The 27,978-nt window shown below is 38.9% G+C and overlaps 1 protein-coding gene across 1 annotated transcript in view; it reads left to right on the plus strand.

Moving 5' to 3' along the window:
* SH3RF1 (SH3 domain containing ring finger 1) overlaps positions 1 to 27,978 on the plus strand; it is a 177,360-nt gene that overhangs the window by 84,608 nt on the left and 64,774 nt on the right. Inside the window, exon 3 of the mRNA XM_053216730.1 lies at positions 27,691 to 27,966. Within this exon, the coding sequence (XP_053072705.1) occupies positions 27,691 to 27,966 (276 nt within the window). The remainder of the gene's footprint in view (positions 1 to 27,690; positions 27,967 to 27,978) is intronic.

Genomic DNA, 27,978 nt, shown 5'->3' on the forward strand with positions numbered 1-27,978 from the left:
CAAAGGCACAGGGAAGAATGCAGGTTACAAGAATTTTAAGATAAATAAGGAAGATTTAGGGATTACTGAAAAGGAATCAGTGAAATTTGAATTGCCTCTGGAGTTGCATTTGTAGCTATTTGTGAGATAAAGACAGTTGCTCTTTATTCCTCAAGGAATGGGGTTGCAACCTAATTGACCTAATAGGTTGATCCACCCATAAATCATTTCACAAGGGCTTTGGGAAGATTTTCTTTTGCTCTGGGTACATAGTTTTATTTTAACTTAGGAGAGAAGGCTTTAAAGTATTTTTCTATCAGGTTCTGCAATTGTCCAATTCCTCACCACAGAACTACTTTGTAGTTTTTTAGCTGGGGCAAACAGTAAATATTTTTGGCAGTATTGAATAACCCCTTGGACTCAAGACACATTCCCAGAGAGGGTGCAAGAGATATTTTATTTTCCTCTTTCTCCTGAGTAGTACAGCAGAGATCCAGAAAATCTGAGGCTGGTAAGAATTCTTACCCTTAGCCAGCTTCTGCTAGTTTTCCTAGGATTCTGTTTGCAGGCTCTGAGTGGGGTTTAAAGGGGGTGTGGCTCCGGTGTCCAGAATTTGGCAAGGGTTTTCATTAATTTTTAGTTTCTCTTTGCTGGTTAAGGGAATAACATAGCAGTTTCCCAGAAAATCCCTCAGAGTCTCATCAACTCTGAGTGAAGAGGAGGGGGATGCTATATGGGCTCCTTTGAGGGTAGATACGAAGACTTTGGAGTTGATGTTGAAAAATTTGCATAGGCCCTTCAGGACAATCTCCTTCCTAGCTGATTACAACTGAGACATTGATCCTTGGGCCATTGTACCTGTAAGACATCAATCCCTGGCCTTACATACCTATAAGACTGTTTGCTTGCTTGCTTGCTTGCTTGCTTCCTTCCTTCCTTCCTTCCTCCTCTCTCTCTCTCTCTCTCTCTCTCTGTCTCTCATCTGAACCAAGATGTGTGTGTGTGTGTGTGTGTGTGTGTGTGTGTGTGTGTGAGAGAGAGAGAGAGAGAGAGAGAGAGAGAGAGGGAGAGAGAGAACCCCAAACAGGCCTGATGCAGGGCTCCATCTCGCGAACCGTGAGATCATGTTCTGAGCCAAAATCAAGAGGTGATGGTTCACTGACTGAGCTACTCAGGCACCCCTGAAATGTTGTAGCTATAAAGCTAATGGTTTGGCAATCTTTTGTTTATGATCTTGTGTCTTTAGATTTTCATTAGCTTTCTGCGGTGAATATTTTAGTAAAGCTATTTTGGAATCTTAAAGCCTTTTGGAAGCTTCTACATACCAATGGAAATAGGTATCCCATTCTATTTATTTGATAAGAGAACCCTTAATTTCAAGTACCCATCTTAAGTTGATCTTGTCTAATTGGAATGTCTCCCATAATGGCCATTGTAATTCTAGGTTGGCTTTAGTAGGATTTTGTCATTTTTGTAGCTATTTATAGCTTCTGGGACTGCAGTTGTTAGACATAAAATAAACAGGTGTGTCAGAAGGTGGCCCTTAAAAAAATTTTTTTTTAATGTATATTTTTTAGAGAGAGAGAGAGAAACCTCATGAGCAGGGGAGGGGCAGAGAGAAAGAGGGAGACACAGAATTCGAAGCAGGCTCCAGGCTCTGAGCTGTCAGCACAGAGCTCAATAGCCCAATGTGGGGCTTGAACTCATGAACCTTAAGATCATGACCTGAGTTTAAGTTGGTTGCCCAACTGACTGAGCCACCCAGGCACCCCTAGAAGGTGGTATTTTTTTTAAATTTTTTTAATGTTTTATTTATATTTGAGAGAGAGAGAGAGAGAGAGACAGAGCATGAGCGGGGGAGGGGCAGAGAGAGAGGAAGACACAGAATCAGAAGCAGGCTCCAGGCTCCGAGCTGTCAGCACAGAGCCCAACCTGGGGCTCGAACTCACAAAACATGAGATCATGACCTGAGCTGAAGTCGGACGCTTAACTAACTGAGACACCCAGGTGCCCCAAGAAGGTGGTATTTTTAACTGGAATTTGAGGATCTCATCTTTATTACCATTACTATAATAACTATTACTACTACTATCATTATTTTAGCTAGGCCTTTAGGTCTCTCTGAGCCAAATTAATAGCTACAAGGGATATGCCCTGGGTTTTGGGATGTTGTGATGCTTTACGGTATATCTTGTTGAATGGAAATTTTCTTGACCTTAGCAGGTAACCTAGTATCAATTTAACTTGTCCCATGACCAACTTACCCTAACGTGGGAGTTTTTGAAATAGGTGGCAAGGGTTCTATCAGCCTTTAAAAAGTGCTTGCCTGTGCCGTCTAACTTTATGGCTTTTTGACTTCCAAGATTCCCATTAGCCATTAGCCTTTGTCTACACAAAACATGTGCATCTTAACACACCACCGATAGCCAAGAGATATTATTGCATACTGGCCAAGACAAGGCCGTGCACACCACCAGCAATTCCCAGGGTGGATTAAATCGGCAAACTCCAATAAGTGGGGACTGTGGAACTGGACAAAGTGATTCCAAACAACTGGACAATTGCTGACTGAAGTATTACAGGTGGTAAAGCATTGTGTGAATGAAGTCTTGGTCCTTGGATTCCCCACAAGAAGATGTATGGGGAGGGGGAGCGGGGTGGTGCCTAGGTGGCTCAGTTGGTTAAGCATCTGAATTTGGCTCAGATCATTTTCTCACAGTTTGTGGGTTCCAGCCTTGCATCAGGCTCTGTGCTGACAGCTCAGAGCCTGACCCTGCTTCAGATTCTGTGTCTACCTCTCTCTCTCTGCCCCTCCCCCACTCACACTCTGTTTCTCAAAAATAAACATTAAAAAAAAAAAAAGATTTATGTGGAGATATGTGCTAGAATAAAGACAGCCAGAAGGAAAGTAGCAAGCACAAAGCAGTTTATTAAAACAAAAGTACACTCTCCAGGCGGGAGAGTGGACAGGTTCTGGGAGGTGAAACCAGTCCCTAGGTTGTTTAGGGATAGGATATTTGTTCCTTCTCTCTGGGCTGAGAGGAGCTGTGACCTACAGTGGGGTGCTCTTTAATGGGGTGTGTTTCCAGTCATTTGGGGGACTCTTCCCACAGATTGGGAGGGGGAGTTTTGTACTGGAGCCATCATGGCAGCCTCTCTCCATCCGGGGGTGTATAACTGCAATGCAAATGCATTATAATGTGTTTAGGAGTTACTCTGGGGCAGAAGGGGAAGAAGAGAGTGTATGCTCTGCACCCGTGGCTCTTGATCTGTCAGGCCCACAATCTTGGAAGCCACAAGGTCAGGATGTTGTGCTCCTGGGTTTTTAATGTGTGGCTTATTTATCACTGTCCTTGCCTCCAGCTCATGTCTCTATTGTTCCGCTTCAAAGACTTGAGACTCTGCATAGGTGCGTTCCTTCCACTGCTCAGGTCTAGCTTCTATCCAACAGAACCAAGGACAAGGACTGGGGTTCTGGATGGAACTGTCTGCCAGATCAGACTGACCGACTAAGCCCTGACTTGGGAAGCTAATTAGATTGGGAGCTCAAAGCAAAGAGAGTGGGCTGAGGAAAGACTGTGAATCCAAAAGGGTTTGCAGAGTATCATGACTATGTTTTGCACATTTTTCCTTGTCCCTGAATGCTGTCAGAAGTTCACTTCAGATCTCACCATTGCCACCAAATCTGTTACAAAACAAAAATACAGCTGAGTACATTTAAAGATCAAGTTGGTTTTATTCAGTGATTCATGGATCAAGCAGCATCCCACCTAGCAAATAGGAAGGAGCCCTGCTGAGCTACGGAGAAGGAGAAAGAAAGATTTTTGAGTTTAAATTGGGGCAGAAAAGGAAATTATTAGCCAAGAATGCATTGTTTCAGGCAAAGTCACCCTCCTAAGGTGGGGACTAGGAGGAGTCTTGGATGGATTACCTCACTGGTGCTGATCAGGAAATTCCAGTTTGCTTGGTGAAAAGGTAAATTCCTGGGAGAGGTTGAAGCTGCAGTTAGGTTAGGTGTTAGGTCTTGTTTCAGTGACATAATGACTCTATTTTGGGCCTATTGTATTTTTTTTTTTTTTTAAACAGTCCTTTTGCAGTAGAACCTACTATGAAAAGAGGCGAGAAGGGAATGATGGTCATTAACAGGGTGCTGAACTGATCATTCATGTTCAGAAAAAAACATTTTCCATAAGCCCTTTGTCACATTAGAGCAAGATTGGATTTAAAAATCCCCAAATTACTTTATGATAGAGGTTAGTAAATTGTCTCTTTTATTTTAAACTGTAGAGATTAGTTTTTATGTTATATTAGTTTCCATACTCTCAAAGCCTTCATATAATATTTTTGAGGAGTTTTGAATTTTCTAGATAATGTTAGAAAATTAAGAATACTTTGAAGAGAGAAAATATTTTGGTATTCTTAATGCTACATGTGCTGAAACATGTATACATTCTATAGTATGTTCTCATGTACAAGCAGTTGCTCAGTAAATGATCTTTTTTGGTCATCATCTTTTGGACATGATTGTGTTTTATATAATCATTAATGATTTGGTTATGAAAGTCAACATTTCTAACAAGTAAGTTATAATATGTTTTTTTAAATTTATTGAGTTAGAGTAAGATACAAATAACTTTATAATTATTAAGTTGACTCTATATTGAATCAAGGTTGTAGAGTGTAAGTATGAAAACGCATATTTGAGTTTTCCAGATTAATCTCTATTTCAGATATTCTATTCCATTCTCCCACATAAGCAACAGAAGCCTTATTTATTCATTTAACAAAAATTATATAAGTACTTACATTATGCCAGGCACATTGTTAGATCCTGAGGATACAGCAATAAATAAAACAAATATGGTCCCTCTCTTCACTTTAATAGAAGAGTATATAGCAAAAAAATAGATACCTAATAGAACATCATATATATTTGCATGGATAGATATGAATTGGACTATAAACACCATAAAGAAAAATGAAGCTGAGTAAGGGGATTTAGAGAGTGGTGGGAACAGAAATATCAGACCATTTTTGTCAGACCATGCATCTTAATTTTTACTTTGAAAATTTAGTCAGGAAGATGATGGTCAGGCAGTGGCTTTTTGCAGTAGGGTTGGTGAGCCTGAAGGGAGAGGAGAATTCATTCAAGTGCCGGAGACCACCTGCAGGAATGACCAGCTTGGAGACAACTTCATTTTCAAATCCAAGAGCTGAAGAGGTTGGAAACCTCAAGTGTCATGGCCTCGTGCTGGTCTGCATTCCACTCTTTGTCACCATGATCTTAGAAGAATGCAAAGGACAAGAATAGCAGTTTCAAAAGGACAGAGTGGATGAGATGCTGGATTTTGGGTGTAGAAAGTTTCAATTATGCAAGATGAGTAAGAGATCTGCTGCATAAGATTGTGCCTACTGATAGCAATACTGTAATGTACCCTTTAAAATATAAGAGGGTAGGTTTCTTATTAAGAGTTCCTACCACAATAAGTACAACAAAAAATAAAACAAAAATTGGACAAGATAAGGAGTTAAATTTATATGAACGTAGTAATAGTTTGCCCACATAATATAGATAGAAGAGTCCTGGTGGGACTTTTACACACTCAAATATCCTCAGAATGCCTCGGATTTCACCATTATTTTCATTTCTTTGATATCTAAATGATCTTATTAATCTCTAGGAGACTTCTTTTACAAGGGTTTCCCAAAGTGTTTCCTAAAAGTATTTTGGATGTGGGACATAGGTTGGGAGAGATGACATGAAGATTAGGCACCAACCAAATAAGGGAGGAAAGAACATGACAAATTACATGGAAGGGTCATTATTTTCAATATGGCTCCCTGGATGAAACATGAGCCTCAGTCCTCTCCTTTTGGCCTTACCCTCCAGCAGTGGCAGGAGGGACTGACCCACTGTGGAATGCTTAGCTAGCAAGGTTTTGTGGTTTCATTGCAACAGGGGAGAAAAGATACTGCAATTCTGTTTCTTCTGTAAAACAAGAGAAGTGGAATAGATGATTTCTAAACTGAACCTTTCAGATTTAATACTTCCTAGGCCTGGGGTCTTAAATAATTTTAAGGAAAAATACTTGGCATTCAATTTGAAGGATTGAGCATTTCTGTACAGTATATCTAAGAATATTTGGAATACTATATGTGATTTTCCTGAGTACCTGCATTTCCTGAGTACATCCTGAGTTGGGCTGCATTTCATATTTAATTTACTTTACTAAGAAGGAATACAGCACCCTTCATTTCCTAGAATGAACGTGTGATTAAAGAGAAAAGAAAGGGTCACTGGCGGGTGAAACTTTTTCTGTGGCTAGTGAGGGGAATGCTAATAGGTGCCCAAGACATCTGAGAATATTTTTAAAGTATTTTTTTTTGTTTGTTTAGGTTAGAGTTTAAAAAGTTGAAGAATGAAACTGAAAGTATTGGGTTTTTTTGGGGGGGGAGTTATGTCAAAGTTTATACAGTTGAAGAATAAAAGTATCTTGAGTTTCATGTATACACTAATATGATGTAAATTAATATATATATATTTTTTACTATATCACAGTGTATATGTGGTGCTTTTACTGAATCTTACTTAACTAGGCAACAACTAAAGGCTGAACCAGTTAAATGAAACCAAAAACAAACGGGGGTGGGAGGGGACCAGGAACCCAAATCCTGGATGAACTAGACTCCTCTTGTTTATTACTCTGTGATAGTCTGCATACTAAACGTTCATCCCTTTTTCCGTTTTTGCTTTGAAGCTCAGCACAAATGTAGCTGGTGACGGGCAATTCACTAAACTAGTTAAAATTCCTCTGGTTGTGGCAGTGTGTTAAGCTGTGGTGTTATTATTGTAACTGGCTAATTATGTCATGTCAACAATTCAATGAGGTGGAGGATCAGTATTTATACAAGCGGGACTTGGAACACGAGCCTTTAGCCTCTCTGGTTTGGGCTCATTTTTCTCATCTCCAGGTTTTCAGTTTAACTCCTCTTTTTCTTTCCCACACTACTTAATTCTTCATGGATAATCCCTTCCCAAATCAAGACACATTAAGTTGGAAATTGGAAAGGAAAGATTCGGTTAAGGCTTGGGCCTCATTTTGCTGCATTTGCTTCTTTTGCCTTTGCTGTTATGCAGATGGCCTTGGCATTGGTTGTTCAGCACTAGAACTACAAGTTTTCCTTTTCATTCTGCTTTTCCCTCCATGCAGTGGATGTGGCCAAGATTTATTCAGGTTTCCTTTGCGTTAAATTTAAGGTATTTTATATATTCACACCTTCCTGTAAGAAGCTTATTGCAGAATGGAAATCTAAGGGATTTGCATTCACACTGTAATCTACCGTGATTAACAAGGCTGCTGCTATGACTTAGTGGGTGGAATATGTCTTAGGAAAAAAATATGTAATTATAACAATATGCTTTTTGAAGAGTCCCAACCAGCTGTTTCAAGCAGAACACTATAAAATTTATTCAAAGTCAATTTTATTTCGCTTGGAAGCAAATGTAGTTCAAAGAATGGGCTAAAGTAAACAGTGAAATTTAACTTACTCAAAGTTCGTGCGGTGTTTTCTTTGTGTAGGGCTTTCAGCAGCTTTCTCTTCTGTTGTCAAGCTGTGCTCCATTCTACTCAACTTATCCTTGTATAACCTGAGGAGTGTGGGAAGTTCCTCAAAGAGGCGTGAGGTCTGCCCCATGTGGTCTTGGACATCCAGCTGGCCAAGGGATGAGAATGCTGGATATGGATTCACATAGTGAATTCGTTTATTTTGGCTATAACAAATTACCACAAATTTAGTGACTTAAAGCAACACGATTTTATTATCTTACAGTTTTGTAGGTCAAAAGTCTAACACAGGTCTCACTGGGCTGAAATCAAGGTGCAGTCAAGGCTGTTTTGCTTTCTGGATGCTCTAGGAGCGAATCTGTTCCCTTGCCTTCTTACTGTCTAGAGGCTACACACGCTCCTTGGCTTGTGGGCTTCCTCCATCTTTATAGCCAGCAATGATGCATCTGTCTGCATCAACGTTCATAGCCAGCACTGTTCTTCATAGTCACATCTGCCTCTGACTCTGAACTCAGCTGGGAGTGTTCTCTGATTTTAAGGACCCGATGATTACTTTCAGCCTACCTAGATAATCAAGGATAACGTGCCCATCTCAAGGTTCTTCATCACATTTGCAAAGTTCCTTTTGACTTCAAAGTACATCTTCTCAAGTTTTAGGGTCTTGGTTTTGCCACTTACTAGCCGTGTGACTTTGGTCATTCAGTTCACCTTCCTATCCTGATGTATGGAGGCTGGGCTAAATAATCTTTCAGGCCCCTTTCAGCCCCAATATCCTTTGGTTATTTCCTTCAAAATAGGGTTAGGTTCATAATTTCCAGTTTTTTGTTTTTTTTTCCCAAGTCTTTAAGATGTCATCTGTGAGAATCAAGGCCTTAGCACCTTTATCTGTCAGCTTTGTAAGTGAATATCTATCTGTATGTGTGTTCACATTATACATACACATATGTGATGTTTTCTATTCAAATATACTGGAAACTATGTGTATGAACTACATATTGTATCTTTTCTCTTTTAACCCCTTAACTCCATGGAAACCTGTTTACATATATATAAGCAACTTTATAATATGGAGATCTTTTAAAACATTTCAGTGTTTAGTTTAAAATTTAAAATGGTAGATAACACGATTAACACATAGTTAAAATGTGGCTCATTGTAAAATTATTGATATAGAAGATAGCTTTACTAGACTAATTCTTTTAGTGATATGGACATATAGAATGGGTTATGAATGTTCTTTCTTGTTTATTAAACTTTCATTGCAAATACAGATAGTATGTTTATTAAAATCAGTGTGGGGATCTTTCAGTGCTTAATTTTGTAACTTCTCTGTGTTTCTGACCTTGTAAGTGTTGTCCTTTATTTAGTTGATGTCTTACTAATTAGAGGATGAAAAATGTCTCCTTTGGTACAAGTGGGTATTTATAAAGTAAAGATCTCTAGGGTACCAGCTGAGGAAATCTTTAGGAAAAGATCTCTGTTTTCTGAAAGAATTTAAAATTGGAGGACAAAGAGTAAGCAAAACCCTAATGGTGAATATGCTTGCATCTACTTTGTGTTCAGCTGTACTTACAAGATGGCTTATCATTCCTTCAAATGTAACTAGCTAACCCTGCTTTGAAGAGTTGTTAACATTTCCATTCCGTGTTCGTTGCTGTACTTAGATGGAAAAAGAAACATGTATTGTTGAAGAATAGTGCTGAGAGGAAGAAGGAACCTCTGAGCTCTCACCCAAATTGGCTGTCCTCTGGGCAGCATACTGACAGTGTTAGCCTTTCTCCATATGAATACTTGCTGTTGACCAGGAAGGAGCTCATCATTAGAAAAAACGCTTCTTCACATTGAGAATGTGCTTGGCCCATTGTAACTTTCCTCTGTTGTTCTAGTTTTACGCTCTAGAACTATAGAGAATAAGTGTAATATCATTCCATATGTCAACCCTTTGAGTGTTTAAAGACTACCTCCTGATGGTAAGTGTGTGCTCTGGAATCAAACCCCACCACTTACCCAATGTGTAACATTGAGTAGGTTACACAACCTTGCTGGGCCTCGGTTTCTGCAGCCCATATATAATGATAGCCTACCCCACAGATGTATCATGTGTGTGAATGTATGATGGGACATTGAGAATGCTCAGCAAAAACCAACTGTTACTACCTTCATTTTTTTTTCAAGTCTTCTAAGTCCTTCAGACAAATGTTCTCTAACATGATTTCTAGACCATTCATCTTTCTAAAGATCATTTTACTAATATTCCTCTTAAATTGGGATACACACAAATGAACAAGATTCTGTAGACATTGTTGATCAGTCAGTACATGAAAGGTCTGTCCATTTCTCTGATTGCCACCGATATCTCATTTATGCAGGCTAATGTGCCTAAAATTTTGACAGTGGCTGTGTTACTTGTGGCTTATATTGAACTTGTAGATAGCAAAAGCCCTTGAGTCTTTTTCATTCAATCTCTTATTGGAGCAGGTCTTTTGTAGTTTCCTATATCTGTGCAAGTGGTTTTAAGCAATGAGATACACAGTGAATGTTTATTCCCCCAATGCTTGCTTTGTTGTTTGGTCCATATTTTATCATTGGTGAAAAATTTTCAAAATCACATTTCTGTCATTCATCATATTAGCTAGCTAGGTCCCTTCTAGGTTTGTGTCCCTGGCAAATTAATTGTGCCCTAAATACTTTCATTCAAATTCTTGCTAAAAAGCCTGGACATCCCAAAGGATAGATAGTTACAAACCTTTGGGGCACATCACAGAGCCCTATATCCAGGTTACTTTCTGTAACTCATTTACAGAATTCTGTAACTCATTTATTCATTTTACTGGTGTCAGGTTACTTTAACAAAATACTGTGAGGTTTAAACAACAGACATTTATTTCCCATAATGTTGGAGGCTGGGAAGTCCAAGGTCAAGGTTCTGGCATATTTGTTTCTTGGTAAGGGCCTACTTTCTTGGTTGTAAATGGCCACTTTTTTGCTGTGGGTTCACATGGCCTTTCCTTTGTGCACAGAGAGAGGAAGGGAAAGGAAACTCTGAAGTCTCCTCTTTTGTTTATTTATTTTTATTTTTGAGAGAGTGCAAGTGGGGGAGGGGCAGAGAGAAAGGGACAGAAGATCTGAAGGTGGCTCTGCTCTCACAGCAGCAAGCCCGATGTTGAACTCACAAACCGTGAGATCATGACCTGAGCTGAAGTTGAACGCTCAGCCGACTGAACCATCCAAGTGCCCCTGGTGTCTTTTCTTCTTCTTCTTCTTCTTCTTCTTCTTCTTCTTCTTCTTCTTCTTCTTCTTCTTCTTCTCCTTCTCCTTCTCCTTCTCCTTCTCCTTCTCCTTCCCCTTCCCCTTCCCCTTCCCCTTCCCCTTCCCCTTCCCCTTCCCCTTCCCCTTCCCCTTCCCCTTCCCCTTCCCCTTCCCCTTCCCCTTCCCCTTCCCCTTCCCCTTCTTATTTTTTAATGTTTATTTATTTTCAAGAGAGAGAGAGAGACAGAGTGTGAGTGGGGGAGGGGCAGAGAGAGAGGAAGACACAGAATTCAAAGCAGGCTTCAGGCTCTGAGCTGTCAGCACAGAGCCTGATGTGGGGCTCGAACTCACGAATCTTGAGATCATGACCTGAGCCAAAGTCAGACTCTCAGCCAACTGAGCCTCCCAGGCACCCTGGTGTCTCCTCTTTTAAGAGCACTAATCCCACAAGGAGAGCTCTATCCTCATGACCTCATCTAAACCTAATTACCTCCCAAAGGCCCCTCCTTCAAATACCATCACATTGGATATTAGGGCTTTCACACATGAATTTTGGGGAGGACATAAACTTTCTGTTCATAACAACCAACATGCATTAGAGTGCCTACAGCTTGCTAGGTATGGACATAGGCCTATGATCCTACCTTGACAAGACAAAGTGTGTTTTAGAGCTTATGTTCTAGTGTTTTAGGGTGGGTCGGGGGAGACAATAAACACACCAACAAAGGAATGACTAATATAACTTCAGGTGGTGATGAACGCCATGAAAATAAGCATGGTAGAAAGACTAGGGTAAGCACATTATGATAAGTGCTGGTTGTGTGTGAGGCTATTTGGGGATGGTCAGGGAAGGCTTTTCTGAGGTGACATTGGAATAGAGACCTGACCACTGTGCAGACATAAGCCTGTAAAGATTATTGTAGGCATAAGAAAAAATAAGAGAAAGATCCTGAGGCAGAAAAGAGGTATAGTGGTCATGAGCAGCAACAAGGTTAGGAGTTGGAGGTTAGTAGGAGCTGGAGGTAAAGGAGTGAAAGAAGTTGGTCAAAGTAGGGGCTAGATGATGCAAAGCCTTGGGGCCATGGGAAGGGGTTTGTATTTTATTGTAAGTGGATAAGAAAGCCAGTGGGAAATTTATAGGCAAGAGAGTGTGGACATCAAACTCTAGGGGTTCAGGAGTAGCAATATGGAGGTAGTATCATCTTGGCTTAGGCTGGTAGTAGTGGAAGTTGTAAGAAATGCAATGGTTTAGGATGTATTTTGAAGGTAGATCCAGGAGGATTGCTGATGAATTGGATATAAGATTAGAAAGAATGGCAACAGAGGCATCATGGTGAAGCTCAGTCTTTGGGCCAGAGCAGCTACATGAATGATGGGGCCATTTACCAAGATGGGAAAAGGTGGTAGAGGATCAGGTTTTGGTGAGGGCAGGTGAAGTCAAGAGGTCTATTTTAGACAAGTCAACTATTATACATTCAACAGGAGATGTGCAGTAGACACTTGAGTTCGGGGGAAAAGTTGTAGCTGAGATCAGGTCTGGGAGACATCAGTGGGTAGAGAACAGGTCTTAGCCTTTAGAACCATTTATAGCCTTTATAGAACCATTAAGGAGCTTTTTAAAAACCTATACTTCTGACCCAACCCTAGAAATTTTTATTTAATTGGTTTGGGGTGGGGCCTTACATAACTTTAAAAGAAGAAGAAAAACTCCCGAGTTGATCCTAATATGCAGCCAGGGTTGGTAATAGCTGGCATAAATGGCTTTAAAAGAAGGGAATAGATGAAATCAGCTTGGGAGTGAACTTAGAAAAGAGAAACTGTCAGAAGATTGAACCCTGGGGCTACCGAGGAAGAAGAATGAGCAAAGAAATACGGAAGGTGACTGATCCCTGATTCCCATGCTGCTCAAAGTATGGTTCCTGGACCAGTAGCATCACCATTGCTGTCACCTGGGAACTGTTAGAAATGCAGACTCTCTAGCCCTACCCAGAACTACTGAATCAGAATTGCTTGCAGTGGGAACACCCAATGACTCATAAGCTTGAAAATAAATAAAGTTTGAAAAGCACCTGTTTTTATTGTGTAACCAGGATAGGCCTTGCACTAAGTATGAATCCAGTCACCGGTTCACTTCTCTCCCTCAGGGAAAATTAAAATGGAAGTATAATGCTGTATCCTTAAAGGTGTTGGTGGTGGAAACTGCCCTTATATATCTTTAAAAAATTTTTAAAAAATATTTATTTATTTTGAGAGAGAGAGAGAGAGAGAGAGAGAGAGAGAGAGAGAGAGAGAGATGGAGCATGAACAGGGGCGAGGCAGAGAGAGAGGGAGACACAGAATCTGAAGTAGGCTCTAGATTCTGAGCTGTCAACACAGAGCCCAATGCGGGGCTCAAACTCACTGTGAAATCATGACCTGAGCCTAGTTGGACACTTAACCAACTGAGCCACCCAGGCACTCCATATATTTCTAAAAGACTTCGTGACAAAGAGAGAAATGGCTTTATTTTAAACATTTCAAAATCTTGTCTGTGATTAAGTTTTTCAACTATGGTTCTAAGAATTCATATACTACCAACTTGCTACCCCTCTGCCTTCAAAAGCAGCTTGTAAATGATGAGATAACTGTTAGTTAGGATTATACGTTGACCTCTTAAGTTTGCATGAGAAATAGGTATTTTTGAAGATGACATGTCAAGTGACTTTCGTGTATTTCACAAGTTAAGTAAACTAACCCCTTTTGAACTGAGAGTAGGTGTTATGCTTTTATTTTCTCCAAAGCTAACATGCTTAACTCTCCAGGCCCCATGATCTACGGCATATCAGGATCACCAGCTCCTAGATACAAACTCTCAAGGTGAAGTCACATTGATTAGTTGAATCACCAGGTCTTACAGAAGTAGGGAGCATGATTGTGAACACGATCTATGTCTTTTTTTTTTTTTTAATTTTTTTAATTTTTATTTTGGAGACGGAAAGAGGCGAGAATCTCAAGCAGGCTCCATGCTCACTGCAGAACCTGAAGCAGGCCTCGATCCTATGACTTTGGGATCATAACCTGAGCTGAAGTCAAGAGTCGGATACTCAACCGACTGCGCCACCCAGGTGCCCCTGGAGATTGATTCTGTAAATCAAGACCCCTTAAAAACACCATTTGTGGTATTGTGATTATATAAACATTCACTGTAGTGTGGTTGGGTTGATTAAAAAGGAAACATAACCTGTGTCACCAGATCCTGCCTCACTGCAAGTGGGATGAATCCAGCTTTTAAGTCCAATGGATTCTCCTTAAATTTCTTTCCCATTTTCTTCATGTCTTCTAGATCATATTTAGTCATACATGTTTCTTGTATCACATATCCTCTCTCTAGGAGTTTTCTATGGGTTTGGGGGATGTAGGATGGGAGATACCTCCTTGAACTTTTTTTAAAATTTGATTTGACTTATTTTTTATTTATTTTATGCATGGGGGATAAACTTTCTGAGATTTTATATATTCATTAATATCTTAATTTTGTCCACACACATATTTAATAATTTAGTTGACTATATTTTTCTAAATCATGTTCCCTTAGAAATTCAAAGGCATTCTCTTTTAATCCACTGTTGCTGCCAGGAAGTCAGATTCTAGTTCCATTATGGTAAACTCTTCTGCCCTAAATCTTTCAGAATTTTTTCCTTATCTTTGGAATTTTGCAGTGTAATGAAATATGTCTGAATATGGATATATTTTTTTCCCTTATTAACCCTGCTTGGTTCTTAATGAGATTGTTATAGCTCAGATCTTGGGTGTCTTTAGTTCATGAAACTTTTCTTTCATTATTGTAATTTCGTTCATGATTCTCCTCCCCCTTATTGTGTTTTTTCTTTATGAGTCTCACTTTAGATTGATATTAGACTTTTTTAGAGCTATCTTTCATATATCTTAATTTTTTTTATTATTTTTCATCTCTTACCTTTTTTCTCTGTGTTTTGGGATAATTACTTGACTTCATGATGATGGTTATGACCTTGGTCTTTGGCCCTATATTTTTTAATCCCACCACTGATTGAGATTTTTTTGATTCCACCTCCTTTCATTCTAGAAATTCCTAGAATTTTCTGGTATGCTAATGGTTGTTTTCCCTATTTTCTAGAACTGCTGTGGTTTTATTTTTTTTTTAATACTTTTTGTTATTTCACTATGACCTTAGGAAAGGAGGTCACTCAAGCAATTAAATGCATGTGTTTAGCCCACCACTGCTAAATTCTGCCTTGATTTAAGTCTCTTTCTTTTATTTCCTTGCTTAGGTCAGATAAAATAACAAAAATACAAGCAAACACCCATGTCAGTGCCCTGCCCTTCTGCTTGATTGGTACATACAGGCAGTTCCATGTGGGTCACTCTACTAATTTCCTAAGCAGAATTCCTTAGAGAAGTGAATAGAAGGTACAAGAAAGAGAGCTTCCTTCTCTTTCTTAGAATTGTGTAGTTGGTGGGAAGAAGAATTGCCTAGAAGGAGACACTGATCCAGTTCATTTCAGTAAAATATGTTTACTATATGCAAGATATGTTATTAGACTCTGCAAGTGATTTCAAGAAAAGGTGAGAGACCATCTCTGCCGTCAAAGTGTTTTTAGTCTGGTAGCGTTATTAAAGTACTCAAATATATATAATAAAAGGTATAATAAAGCCAACAGAGAACTGCAAACAAAACCTTCTGAGGTTCAAAAGGAGAATATATATCTGTGTTGGAGAATAAGGGTCTTAGAAAATATGATGTTTAAATTGTGTCTTAAAGGCTGGATGGACTTCTGACAAGTGGACATGTAGTCTGGGGAAGAGGGCTCTTAGGGTGGAGCAAATAACAGAGAAAAGACCCAGAGGTGGGGGGAGGGGGGGGAAAGGACCATATTAGGAGAACTAGAGGGAATCTAGTTTGGTTAGAATATTGGATACTTGTTGGAGAGGAGTGTGAAGTATTTGAGAAAACAGTTCGGGGTCAGACTGTGGGCATCTTAAGTGCCAGAGAGAAGGATTTGAGCTAAATTTGCTAGAAGCGGAATTAGAAAAAGCCCAATCAGACAGATGATTTGGTAAAAGCTGTATTTTAAGAAGATGAATCTGGCAGGTTTCTTTAGGGTGAAATGAAGAGGCAGCCAGAAAGCAGTCCTCTAACAGATTGATTCTGTGCCTTGTATTGTGCTGTCAGGATACAAAGATGAATGAGATCCAGAGCCTGCCCTCTAGTCAGTCACAGCCTGGTGCCCATGAAAAACTAGTTGCTTTACCCAAAAAAACATTTAAACAATTTTTAAAAACATACAAATGTAGTATTTTATATTAATAGATATTTTAAAACTGTAACTTGATTTGCCAGTGGCTATTTCAGATGATCAATTTCTAATTATCTCAAATTTTCTATTACTACAAATATAGCTAGAATGATCTTTTATCTTCTTTGTGCAATATGTACTAAATGCTTAATGAAAGTAGTCTCAGATGCACACATGTGGACTCTGCACTTAATTTTTATATTCTTTGCTATATATTTAATCACCTAGAAATGTAAAAAACGACACATCATAAAAAAAATTTTTTTTAATGTTTATTTGTTTTTGAGGTGGGGGGCAGAGGGGGGGGGGAGACACAGAATCCAAAGCAGGATCCAGGCTCTGAGCTGTCAGCACAGAGCCTGATGCGGGACTCAAACCCACGAACCATGAAATCATGACCTGAGCCGAAGTTGGATGCTTAACCGACTGAGCCACCTAGGAGCCCCACAACACATCATTTTTATATGATAGTTCATTTTGGTTGAAAATACCTGTAATTAATATCTTACTGTTGAATTATTTATGGGAAAATAGAGTCATTGTTAGATTAATTACTAAATATTTCCCCCTTAAGTTTCTCTCCTTTATTTCATATTTTTATTGATCGATATACTTCAATTGGAATACCTTTTTTTTTCAAGGGGAACTTCAATAAACTACCTATTTTAAAATAATTATCTATTGGTAAAATTATTCATTGCAATTTTTTTCCTTTATAGTAGCATGTCTTATGCAGTCATATAATAAAGAAAGTAGATAGTAAAAACAATTCGTGTATTCTAATAACACTCATTTAAGTGTCATAGAATATTTACAGGTATTTTTATAGTATCATTTTACAACAGACTTAAAGGTAAAAGAGCTTTGTTGAAAGAACTATAAGATTGTCTCTACATTCAATTCATACTTTAGAATTTTTTTGAAAGCCAGACTTCTAAAGCATATGCATACAGATAGATTTTTTTTTTCAATGAAGACTTAATTATGTTTTAAAGATCTTGATTCTACCCTGTGGGTTTCACAGGATTGGTTTTATATCCTGGTAATGGATTTGTTTCAAAGTAAGAGAATATTATCCTGTAGTAATTACTCAATCTTCACTGTGTAAACTTCGTATTTATTAACTGGCAGAACACTCCTTTGGAGAATCGTAACAGAAATACACACATATTACATATTACTTTTTGATATAAATAAAAATAATGAGGTAAAAGACAACTTGGTGTGCCTGACCACAGCTCAGCTTGCCTCTACTTTTGCTGATAATATTGTAACAGGTTGTGATAGACTTTGGAGTAGTAAGGCTGGCATAATTTGATTTCTACAAGCTAATTCATACTGTCACTTTGTTTTCTTTCTAAATGTCCCCTCACAGCTCACTCTCCCATACCTTAGCACTTCTTGGGATTCTACTCCTAAAAAAGAAACAAATCACAAAATCATCAGGAGTAAAGTTATTCTTTCAAATGGTCTGATTGCCAAAGAAATCACAGCATTGCTAGAGATCACGTGTCATAATCTTTGTTCCTTTGCCTTTGGGCAGAACCAAACTTGTGAGGCTGTCCTATTTTTAAAAGTCTCCAGTGAAAGAGATACCATAATCCGTTGCAATATTTAACAACCCTCACTGTCAGGAAATTCTTTTATCCAACTTAAATAATGCATGTATCAGTTTAAGCCTTTATTTTTTCTTCAGTGAATATGAAGCCGACTTAACTTTCCCTGTGTAAGACCTTTTCACTATATTTGAATATTCACTTTAATACTGCCCCACTGATACATCTCAAGTTTCTGCAGCTTCTCCATCATAATACTTTCCAACACTTTTATCATCTGTTCCTCTCCCCACTGAACACACTGCAGTTCTCTGTTCATTTTGCTTGTGGAATTCAGAATGTTAACCCGGACATCTAGTGAGAGGCTGACTAGTGCTAAGTGTAGGGTCTGATTATAGTAGAGACCCTATATACTATGTATATTCTGCACATTGGTGATGGATTTCCTTTTCAAAAAGTAGCCGTCTTTCTAGGCACTAATCTCTATACCTCTGGACTTCAGATTTCTTGTTTTGCCAGGTTTGCCATTCTCTTGATGCCAGCGTAAGTTGTCATTCATTGTGATGCTTTTGTATCTTTTCTTCCATGTGCATATAGAGTCACATATTTGGCATATGTGGTTATTTCTTATTTTTTTTCTAAGTGCTGCTACTGGTTTATTTTTTATATATTTTAATATTAAGATAAAATTTACATATGTGAATTACAGTTCTTAAGTGTACAATCTAGGTGTGCCTGGCTGGCTCAGTCAGACAGGTGCACAACTCTTAATCTTGGGATTGTGAGTTCAGCCACATCAGGTGTAGAGATTATTTAAGTAAATAAAACTTTTTTAAAAAGGGTACGATCTAATACATTCAACACATTTGTATACCTGGATAATCAACATCCTATTCAAAATATAGACTCTGTCTCTAATCTCAGAAATTTTCGTCAGGCCAAACAAGTCCACCTCTGATAGACAACTACTATTCTGATTTCTATTACAGTAGATTGTTTTCGCCTATTCTTGAAGTCAAAGAAGTGTGATTGTGTAGTATCAATTTTGATTTTTTTCACTCACGTGTATTAGTGATTCTTTTTTTATATATAACTAAGGATTCCATTTTTTGTGTAGTCTCTTGTTCATGGACTTTTGTGTTATGAATAGTGCTGCAGTAAGCATTTCTGTGACAAGTCTTTGTATGATCATATGTCTTCATTTCTCAGTTAATACCTGGGATTAGAATGTTAGGTCATAGAGTAAGTGTATGAATAATTTTACAAGAAATTGTCAAACGTTTTTCCAAAGTGGTTGAACCATTCTAGACCCCCAGTAGCAACATATCTGAGTTCTGTTTGCTTTGTATCTTTCACAACATTTTCTGTTGTCAGTCTTTTTAATTTTAATCATTTTAATGGTTGTGAAGGCATATCTCATTATAGTTTTATTTTGCATTTCCCTGGTGACTAATGATGTTGAGTACCTTTACATGGCTATATAATAACTTCCTTCTTGAATTATATCTTCAAATCTTTCTGTTTTTTATAATGTGTTTATTTATTTTGAGAGAGTGGGGAAGGGGCAGAGAGAGAGAGAGAATTCCAAGTAGGCTCCATGTTGTCTTCACAGAGCTTGACGTGGGACTCAACCCCACAAACTATGAGATCATGACCTGAGCCAAAATCAAGAGTCAGACACTTAACCAACTAAGCCACCCAGGTGCCCAAAATCTTGTCTGTTTTTAAATTGCACTGTTTGTTGTTGATTTGTAGAAGTTCTTTGTATTTCTGGATTCAAATCCTTTGTCAGATATATGTATTGCAAATATTTTCCTCTTTGTGTGGCTTGCATTTTTATTTTCTTAATTGCATTTTGATGAACAGAATTTTTCAATTTTGATGAACTACAGTTTATACATTTTTATGGTTAGTTAGGGTTTTGGGTTTTGTTTTTGTTTTTGACCCACCTAATCCCTAAGATAATCTCCTGTGTTTTCTTCTAAAAAACAGTTTTAACTTTTACATTTGTTTTGGGGATTCATCTCAAATTAATTTTTGTATATGATGTGAGGTAGGAGTTAAGACTCATTTTTCCCCATATGGGCTTCTAATTATCCCAGAACCATCTGTTGAAAAGACTTTGTTTTCCTAAATTGAATTGCCTTGGCACTATTGTCTAATTGCCCATATACATGTGGGTTCATTCCAGTGGTGTTTTAAGTCTGAAACTCTGAACTTTTCTTTCACATATAATGTCATGTCTAAATTACACGAGCATATCTCTCTGGGATATTAATGAAAACACTGGACCAAAAAAAGTCTAAAACGAGGCAGTTGAATTAGATTGAGGCCTTACCTGACCTTTCTATTTAATATGAAAACCTGCTCCCACACACCCCTCTTCCTTTGTATTTTTGACTCTCCTTACCCTTCTGGGTTTCTGTAAGGATTAGGCAAAGACCACGCAGAGTTCCTCATACACAGTCGTTCTTTTCCATCTAGTCCCACGCCCCCATGGGCAGGTGGGAGGTTTAGGAAAGGGCAGGGGCAGATTCCTTGCCAGGAATCAAGCTGTTTTTCAAATAGACAGAAACTTGACCTTTTACCAGGAAACATCCCTCATCCTGCCATGAGTCCCCAAGATCATAGCTCAAGTTACTGCAGAAAATTTTCCCAGTAACTTTTCCTCCCCTTTGCAAAATACTATTGTAATTATTAAACATGTGATGAAACAGAAAACTAATATTCAGGGCAATGAGTGACATAAATATCCTGCATTTTATTTCCGTGACTGCATTCTCAATAGCTATCTTCCCTTAGAGAAATTCAATAAGATTTGTTTTCTTTAATGATTTGTCTGTCAGATGGATACTCCCTTTTTAAGGCCAGCCAAGAAAAAAAGCTATATATCATCTATGTGACTATTTCCTCATAACCACCAGAAGAGTTTAAAAGGAAAATATTTGTTTGTATGGTTTGCTATGTAATTTGCTTTACATTTTTCAAATGCCAGCAGTTTGCTTAGTACAAACTGAACTGCCCATTTCCAGAACAGATCATGTTTTTAGTCTTGTTTCCAGAGCACATTGAAGTAGACACCAGTTAGCAGATTAGCTCACATTTCCCTGTTTTTCTCTGGCACTTTCATGTGCTACAGGTTTGGAATGAGGAATGAAATTCTTTCCTCCGTATTCCTGCTCCTCCTGTGTCTCAGTGTCAAGTGCCTACCATATACTGTGTTCCATAGAAGGCACTGAAGACAGTTTCAAAAAGATGGGTTCACGATCTGTCATTCATGAGGAGTATCAGAGGCACAGAAATATGTGCGTACATATACTGTGCAATACATTTAAAGCCAATGAGCCCGACTGTCCACAGAATTGTCTTTTGTTTTTCCTTTGGATATGGTATTTTTACACTTAGTCATCCACGTCATAGACCTCAGCCACCTAGATAAATTCATTTTTTTTTTGTTTATTTTTCCAGCAAGAATTTATTCACAGACAGTGAGGTAAGTGCTCATGATATAAAGATGGATAACACATAGGGGCGCTTGGGTGGCTCAGTCGGTTGAGCGTCCGACTTCAGCTCAGGTCACGATCTCGCAGTCCGTGAGTTCAAGCCCCGCGTCAGGCTCTGGGCTGATGGCTCAGAGCCTGGAGCCTGTTTCCGATTGTGTGTCTCCCTCTCTCTCTGCCCCTCCCCCGTTCATGCTCTGTCTCTCTCTGTCTCAATAAATAAATAAAAACGTCAAAAAAAAATAAAAAAAAAATAAAGATAGATAACACATAGTCCCAATCTGCAGGAGGTTACAGTCTGTAGGGGAAACAGGCTGTAAACTGAGTAAGATGAAAGCCATAGTAACAGTATGCATAAGACATGCTGGATGAGCGAGCATAAGAGAAGCACTTTCTCCAGATTTGGGTGAGGCAGGCTTGGGAGAATCTTCTCCAAGGAGGCAATGGCCACTACATCTGGAAAACAGAGTCTGTCCTGCTGACCTGCACCGGAATCAGTCTCTGATCTTAGCCTTATTTACATCTGATTCCAAGCAACAGAAGTAGTCATGCTAGAGAAAATAAAAATAGAAGTGAAATAAAAGCATGTAATTATCAACTGCAGCTGTATCAAGATATGTGCTGGGGACTCTCAATGTAGGAAGATGGAGAGATGGGCTGCTCTTGAATTTTGGTGAAGGAGTATCTTAGTCCATTTGGGCTGCTCTAATACCACAGACTGGTTAGCCTATAAACAATAGAAATTATTTTTCACAGTGTGTCAGCATGGCCTCATTCTGGTGAAGGCCCCCTTTCTGATTCATGTCTGGTGCCTGCTCAGTCAGTTAAGCATTCCAACTCTTGGTTTTGGTTCAGGTCATAAACTCATGGTTGTGAGATCAAGGCCCACATCAGGCTCTGATTCTACCCTACACAGATGTATTTATCTATTCTCTATACTGCAGTTCCTAGAAAAAGATGTAAGAGTCTCATATAATTTTTTTCTTAAGTTTGGAAAATTCTCTTTGTTCTCTTTCTGGATGATTGAACATAATCTTTTTTTTTTTTTTTAACTGTATTTATTTTGAGAGAGACAGTGTGGGTGCATGCGAGTGGGGTAGGGGCAGGGAGAGAGGGAGAGAATTCCCAGCAGGCTCTGAGCTCAAACTGACCAACTGTGAGATCATGATCTGAGCCACCCAGGTGCCCCTGAACATAATCTTATAACCTCAACTTACTTCATTCTGTATTTGCATTTGGTTAAGTATTTGATTAAGTATTGACCGAATAAATGACTATGTATTATCATTTGATTAAATAGCAGTGAGAATACTGTCCAGGGAAATTGGTGAGAAATCTGCTACTTTGTCTCCTGTCCTTTTAACCTTGGGTTTTTTTGTTTTTTGTTTTTTTCCCTCTCTCCACCCTTTCCCTAAGCCGCTAATATCACTAAAACAACGAGGTTGAAAGCAATAACTGGCTGATTGCAATTTAGTCATGGGTTGGGATAGAAACTCCCTAAGGGCTTATGGGTTGGGTTGTAGAAGCTGAGGGTGAGGAGGAGTGGATAGAGTGTATGCAGTGTGAGCAGGAGCTGAGTGCACAGGGCACTAAAGCAGTGCAAAGCCAGCTTCAGCCCACTTTCTTGAGGCACCATGTCTGGAGTGGAGGAGAAAGATAGGCAACCTAGAAAGAGTCTGCTTAAGGAGAATGCTGAAGAAAATGAGCATGCAAGAAAAGATGGCAGTGAAATAGTAAAATAAGGACCAAAAAACGAATAAATGTGAATGAAGAAAACATGTTTTTCTTCATTTCTGTCTATTCACAACTGCCATCCTCAGAGTGCTGGTAGATATGATTAGTCTGATGAGAAAATTTTATGTGACAAACGTGGGGTGGATAGCAGATGGTAGCTTAAGAGAGCGATCATCAGAGAAAATGTCTCAGCACAGTGCTGTCCAGAAATAAATATTAAAGGAAAGAACAAATAAGAAATGGACTATTATGGGAGTGCCTGGGTGGCTCAGTCAGTTAAGTGTATGATTTCAGCTCAGGTCATGATTTCGTGGTTTGTGAGTTCAAGCCCCACATCGGGCTCTCTGCTGTCAGCATGGAGCCTGCTTAGGATCTTCTCTCTCTCTCTCTCTCTCTCTCTCTCTCTCTCTCTCTCTCTTTCTCTCTCTCTCTCTCTCTCTCTCAGAAAGTAAATAAACATTAAAAAGAAAAGAAACGTAGGGTGCCTGGGTGGCTCAGTCAGTTGAGGGTCCGACTTCGGCTCAGGTCATGATCTCGCGGTCTGTGGATTTGAGCCCCACATCACGCTCTGCTGACAGCTCAGAGCCTGGAGCCTGCTTCAGATTCTGTGTCTCCCTCTCTCTCTGCCCTTCCCCCACTCACACCTTGTCTCTCTCTCAAAAATAAACATTTAAAAAATTAAAAAAAAAAAGAAATGGATTATTATGGAATTATGGGATTCTTAGTCCTTTCTGATACTGCTTTGGAAAAATAACTTGTAATACTTATTTTGGATGTTTGTTATATTGAGGTTGAAACATTTCAAGGGATGGTCAAATAATATTTGAATAATAATCCAACCTAGACATCTTGATATCAGTACGTAAGACTTTTTTAACTATTAAAGAATATTTTTGCGAAATACTATTGGTATATTCCGATAGATTTTCACTTTGTAGGGAAAAGCCAACATGTATTTTGTTGTCCAAAGGACATTTAAAAAAATCCTTTCCTGAACCATTTTGCTACTTGTTACTCTGTATGTAGTACTTTCTATTACTGTAATTTCTTTATGCTTCAGTTCTTTCTGGAAAGTTTTTGAAAGTCAAGTTGAAATCAGCCATAGTTCATGCCCATTTAGATTTAACTAAATTCTTAAATTATATACACCATGGTGCTGTTCCTATGGCAAGAGTATCTTCCAGATATTCTTTTTAGTAGGTCATTGAATCTTTTTTACTTTATGGAGCAGTAAGAAATGCATGAAGGAATTTGAATTTAAAGAGGCTGTCTTGCATGTATATCTGGGCATTGGCATTTAGAGTCTATAAAATAAATTGGCAGTGAATGTTTTATTTACCCATTAGAATCTCAGCTACATCATCAAGTACTGCTTTGCTAGATATATTGGAATACACTTGATGATACAAAAATGGAGTGTAGAGTATTTCATCAAAAATATTTGTGTGTGGGTCTCATAAGGATTTTAATGTCATGTAAAATATCTGTTTACATAAAGTAGAAGCAAAAATTACTTTAAGAGTAAAACTAGTCCACCGTCATATTTATTCCTTTCTATATGACCAAAATAGTCACTGTTTATTGAAATGTATTCCAGATTAAGAATCGTTATAATAGCTCACCTGTCTAAATTGCCAAGGTTTTTGATAAAGCTGGCAGCATGAATGACAGCTGCAAACTCAAGGTTAGACTGCAGAGTCCGTTTCTCTCTGGCTTTCTCTCCTTTTAAGCCTCCCTTTCATGTGTAGCCAAGTGAAATGTAAGCTCTACAGATCCTCGGGGGCCTTGGCCTGATGAGAGGATACAGAAGAAAGGCAGCAGTTTGGAAAGACTGCCGAAGGCACGGGGTGGGGGGGGGGCAAAGGGCCTGGGTGATGACATGACTCCCAGACCTTTCAAAGGAGATGAATGAGAAGGCAGTGCCTCCGTGGGCCCCGGACGTATTTTACCCACAAGAGTAGTCTGAGGCTATCAAACCAATTGTTTTGACTTTATCCTTCAGATGTTGCAAAAGGAAAATTCATTCTTTTATTGCCCTTCCAAGTCGTGTAACCATTTATCCTTAATCATCTGCAGTCTGTGTGGGAATAAGTCTTTTAAAGATCACTGAACTTTGCTTGATTTGAAATCAGAGTAGAATTCATTTTATTTAATGTGGGAAACCTTCTTTTGAGAAACTTGACACAAACTGGCTTTTTAGCCTCTTAGAATTTAATTGAAAAAGAACACCATAGAAAAACACAGCCAGATGCGCAAATATCTGCTTGTGGATTAGATTGCCGTAAGCTTTATGATTCTTTTTTCTGTGGTTATTGATCACTGAAATAGCCTTAGCAGTCAAGATTTAGCAAAACAGTGTGAATTAATGAATTTTAGGTTGCAGTCACAGGGATGTAACTAGGCTAACCATAATGGATATCACTGTTATCATGAGTTTTATCCTTACCATTCATTGTATTAAGTATGTGTGATGATTTTAGGGGTACTTAATAGATTTGCTTTGGTGGAAAAGTTAATAAGTCCATTGGGCCACTGGTGTGTGGAAGTGATCTGTGAAGAAATAAATTCCTTCAGTTTCCACGTGAGCATATCACAAAAGAACCATACTGTGGTTTTTTTTGGAATTTTACAGATCTCTTCAAGAAGCAATTCAGAATGGTTTCTAAGAGTGCTAAATCTGTATCTTGGTGCATGGATTTGGCTGGCATGGATTTGGACAGAGTAGGCCAAACAGAGCTAATTGAGGTGGGGAAAAAATCGAGAGAACAGGCCATAATGGTGAATAGAGTTATTTGTCACCGAGTTTGTAATAGGATTTTCAATTAATTCATGCAGGCTTCCAATGCCTTACATTAGCCCTGTCAAGATGAACTACAGCCACATCTAAAATGCCATCCCCTATTAAACCGTGCATGTCAGTGAATTTGTAATTTCTTCTGTTCAACCAGAAGATGAATGGATTCCACTTAGAAAACAAATGTGTGCTTCAGAAACGCACATTTCAAGATTCCAGCACTTCCTTGGAGGAACATTCTTTGCATTGCTATACAGTGAATATGTATTAAAAATGTAATTGCTATGTGAATTCGTCCAAAAAGGAATAGCATCCAGCTGCGTAGAGACAAATACATTTTCAGGTGCTGTGTTTCACTGGTGAACAAGGCTTTTCATACTGGGCAGTGACAATGATGATAATAGTTCATGGGTGAGACAGCAGTTACTAACTGCTGGGTCTTTTGTGGCGGTTTACATACATTAACTCACCAAATCCTCGCAGCAACCCAAATGAAGAAATTGAGGCACACAGCTAGTAAGTGGCTGAGCTGGGATTCAAACGTAGACATTCTGGCTCTGGAGTCTATGTTTCCAACCCTTACGTAAAACTGCCTTATCGTGGTCCCATACAGCTGTGTTCCAAGAGTTGGTTTATTACAGGACTTGTCAGTTCTCTGTCTTTGACTCCATCACTCTTGCACTGTTTCATAATAATATTCATTTCTATGTTTATTTACTATTATTTCCTCAAGCCTGCCTTGGGAAATATTGTTATATTTTGGTAACCAGACTTCAATAAATATACAATAAAGTAGAGAATGCAGTGAAGCATCTCTGTGAGAGTAGACAAAAATTAGAGTCCTTCCTTAGCACTCGACACTGAAGGGGAATATGACTAAAGTTCACAGGATTGTGAGGCGCTAGAGTTCCTGATGGGCATTTTCCTTCTGCAGAAACCAAGGGGCACAGCAGAATTGTTTATGAGATTAGGTCACGGTCAGATAACAGAAGTCATGCCTTCATAGGCAGGATCTTAGGTCAGGGTCCAAAAGTCAGAGGGCACATGAGGGTTTCAGAACTTCTGGAAGGCTCAGCTCCTGTCTTCTCAGGATATTGGCCTCTAGAGCAGCTCTCATTAACCAAACACATCACATGGATCAAGCCAACACAAGATGACTGCCAATAGCATTTTGAGAGCCAAGAATTGGCTATTCCTCTTAAGCCAAACAAAAATATTTAACAAAAGAAATTTGGCTTAGGAGCAAGCCAGACTCTAACTCTCTGACCAGAAACCAAAGTAATTTTTAAAAAGTGTATTACGAAGTTCTGTTGCCTCAAGAATATTAAACTGTGATCCACTTTTTTGGGGAGCGGGGAGATGGAGGAGCACAGGGAGAGGGCAGTACTGTGAGTAATGCTTCTTCCTATTCATTAGAAAGATTAAGCTGTAAAAAAAGAAAAAATTCAACTAGTTAAAGCTTGTGCTTAACACATAGCTATCTGTCCGCCTGCCCACTTCCTGTCCATTTTCCACTCTCATGCCAGCCTCATCTGCCTGACTGACACATGCTTCTTACTATGGCCATCTGTATTTCAAACCTGTGAGGGCTTGTCTTTGCCTGAAGGACACAGCGATTGAACCTCTTTAACATGTCATTCTAGATCTTCCATGAGTTAGCTTCTACTTCTCCTACACTTTATATTCCATAATTCCTGCATTCTTTATAAAACTCAGTCCCTCTGCACAGTGTGCTCCATGTCTTTGCTGGTGCTGTGCCCTCTGATGAGAATGCCTTACTTTTATCTTTTACTCCAGCTTTGCCTGGCTAACTCCTATGTATCCTTGAAGACTTGGCTTATGTGTCACTTCCTCCAGGAAGTGTTTCATTTTCCCACCTGCTAAACTCCAGAGACCTGCACTCTGTGTTGAGTTGACCTTGACTAAAAATAAGAATACAGTTAAATTTTTAGACGCTTTTGGATCATTCTTTAATTAAAACTCATCTCTTTCCCTAAGGGTATACCTCAGTTACCTTGTGCCAAAGCATTATACAACTACGAAGGGAAAGAGCCTGGAGACCTTAAATTCAGCAAAGGTGACATCATCATTTTGCGGCGACAAGTGGATGAAAATTGGTACCATGGGGAAGTCAACGGGATCCATGGCTTTTTTCCCACCAATTTTGTGCAGATCATCAAGCCGTTACCTCAGCCCCCACCTCAGTGCAAAGCACTTTATGACTTTGAAGTGAAAGACAAAGAAGCAGACAAAGATTGCCTCCCGTTTGCAAAGGTAAATTTAGAA

Source organism: Acinonyx jubatus, chromosome B1 (genome assembly GCF_027475565.1).
Source record: "Acinonyx jubatus isolate Ajub_Pintada_27869175 chromosome B1, VMU_Ajub_asm_v1.0, whole genome shotgun sequence".
NCBI classification, from domain to species: domain Eukaryota; kingdom Metazoa; phylum Chordata; class Mammalia; order Carnivora; family Felidae; genus Acinonyx; species Acinonyx jubatus.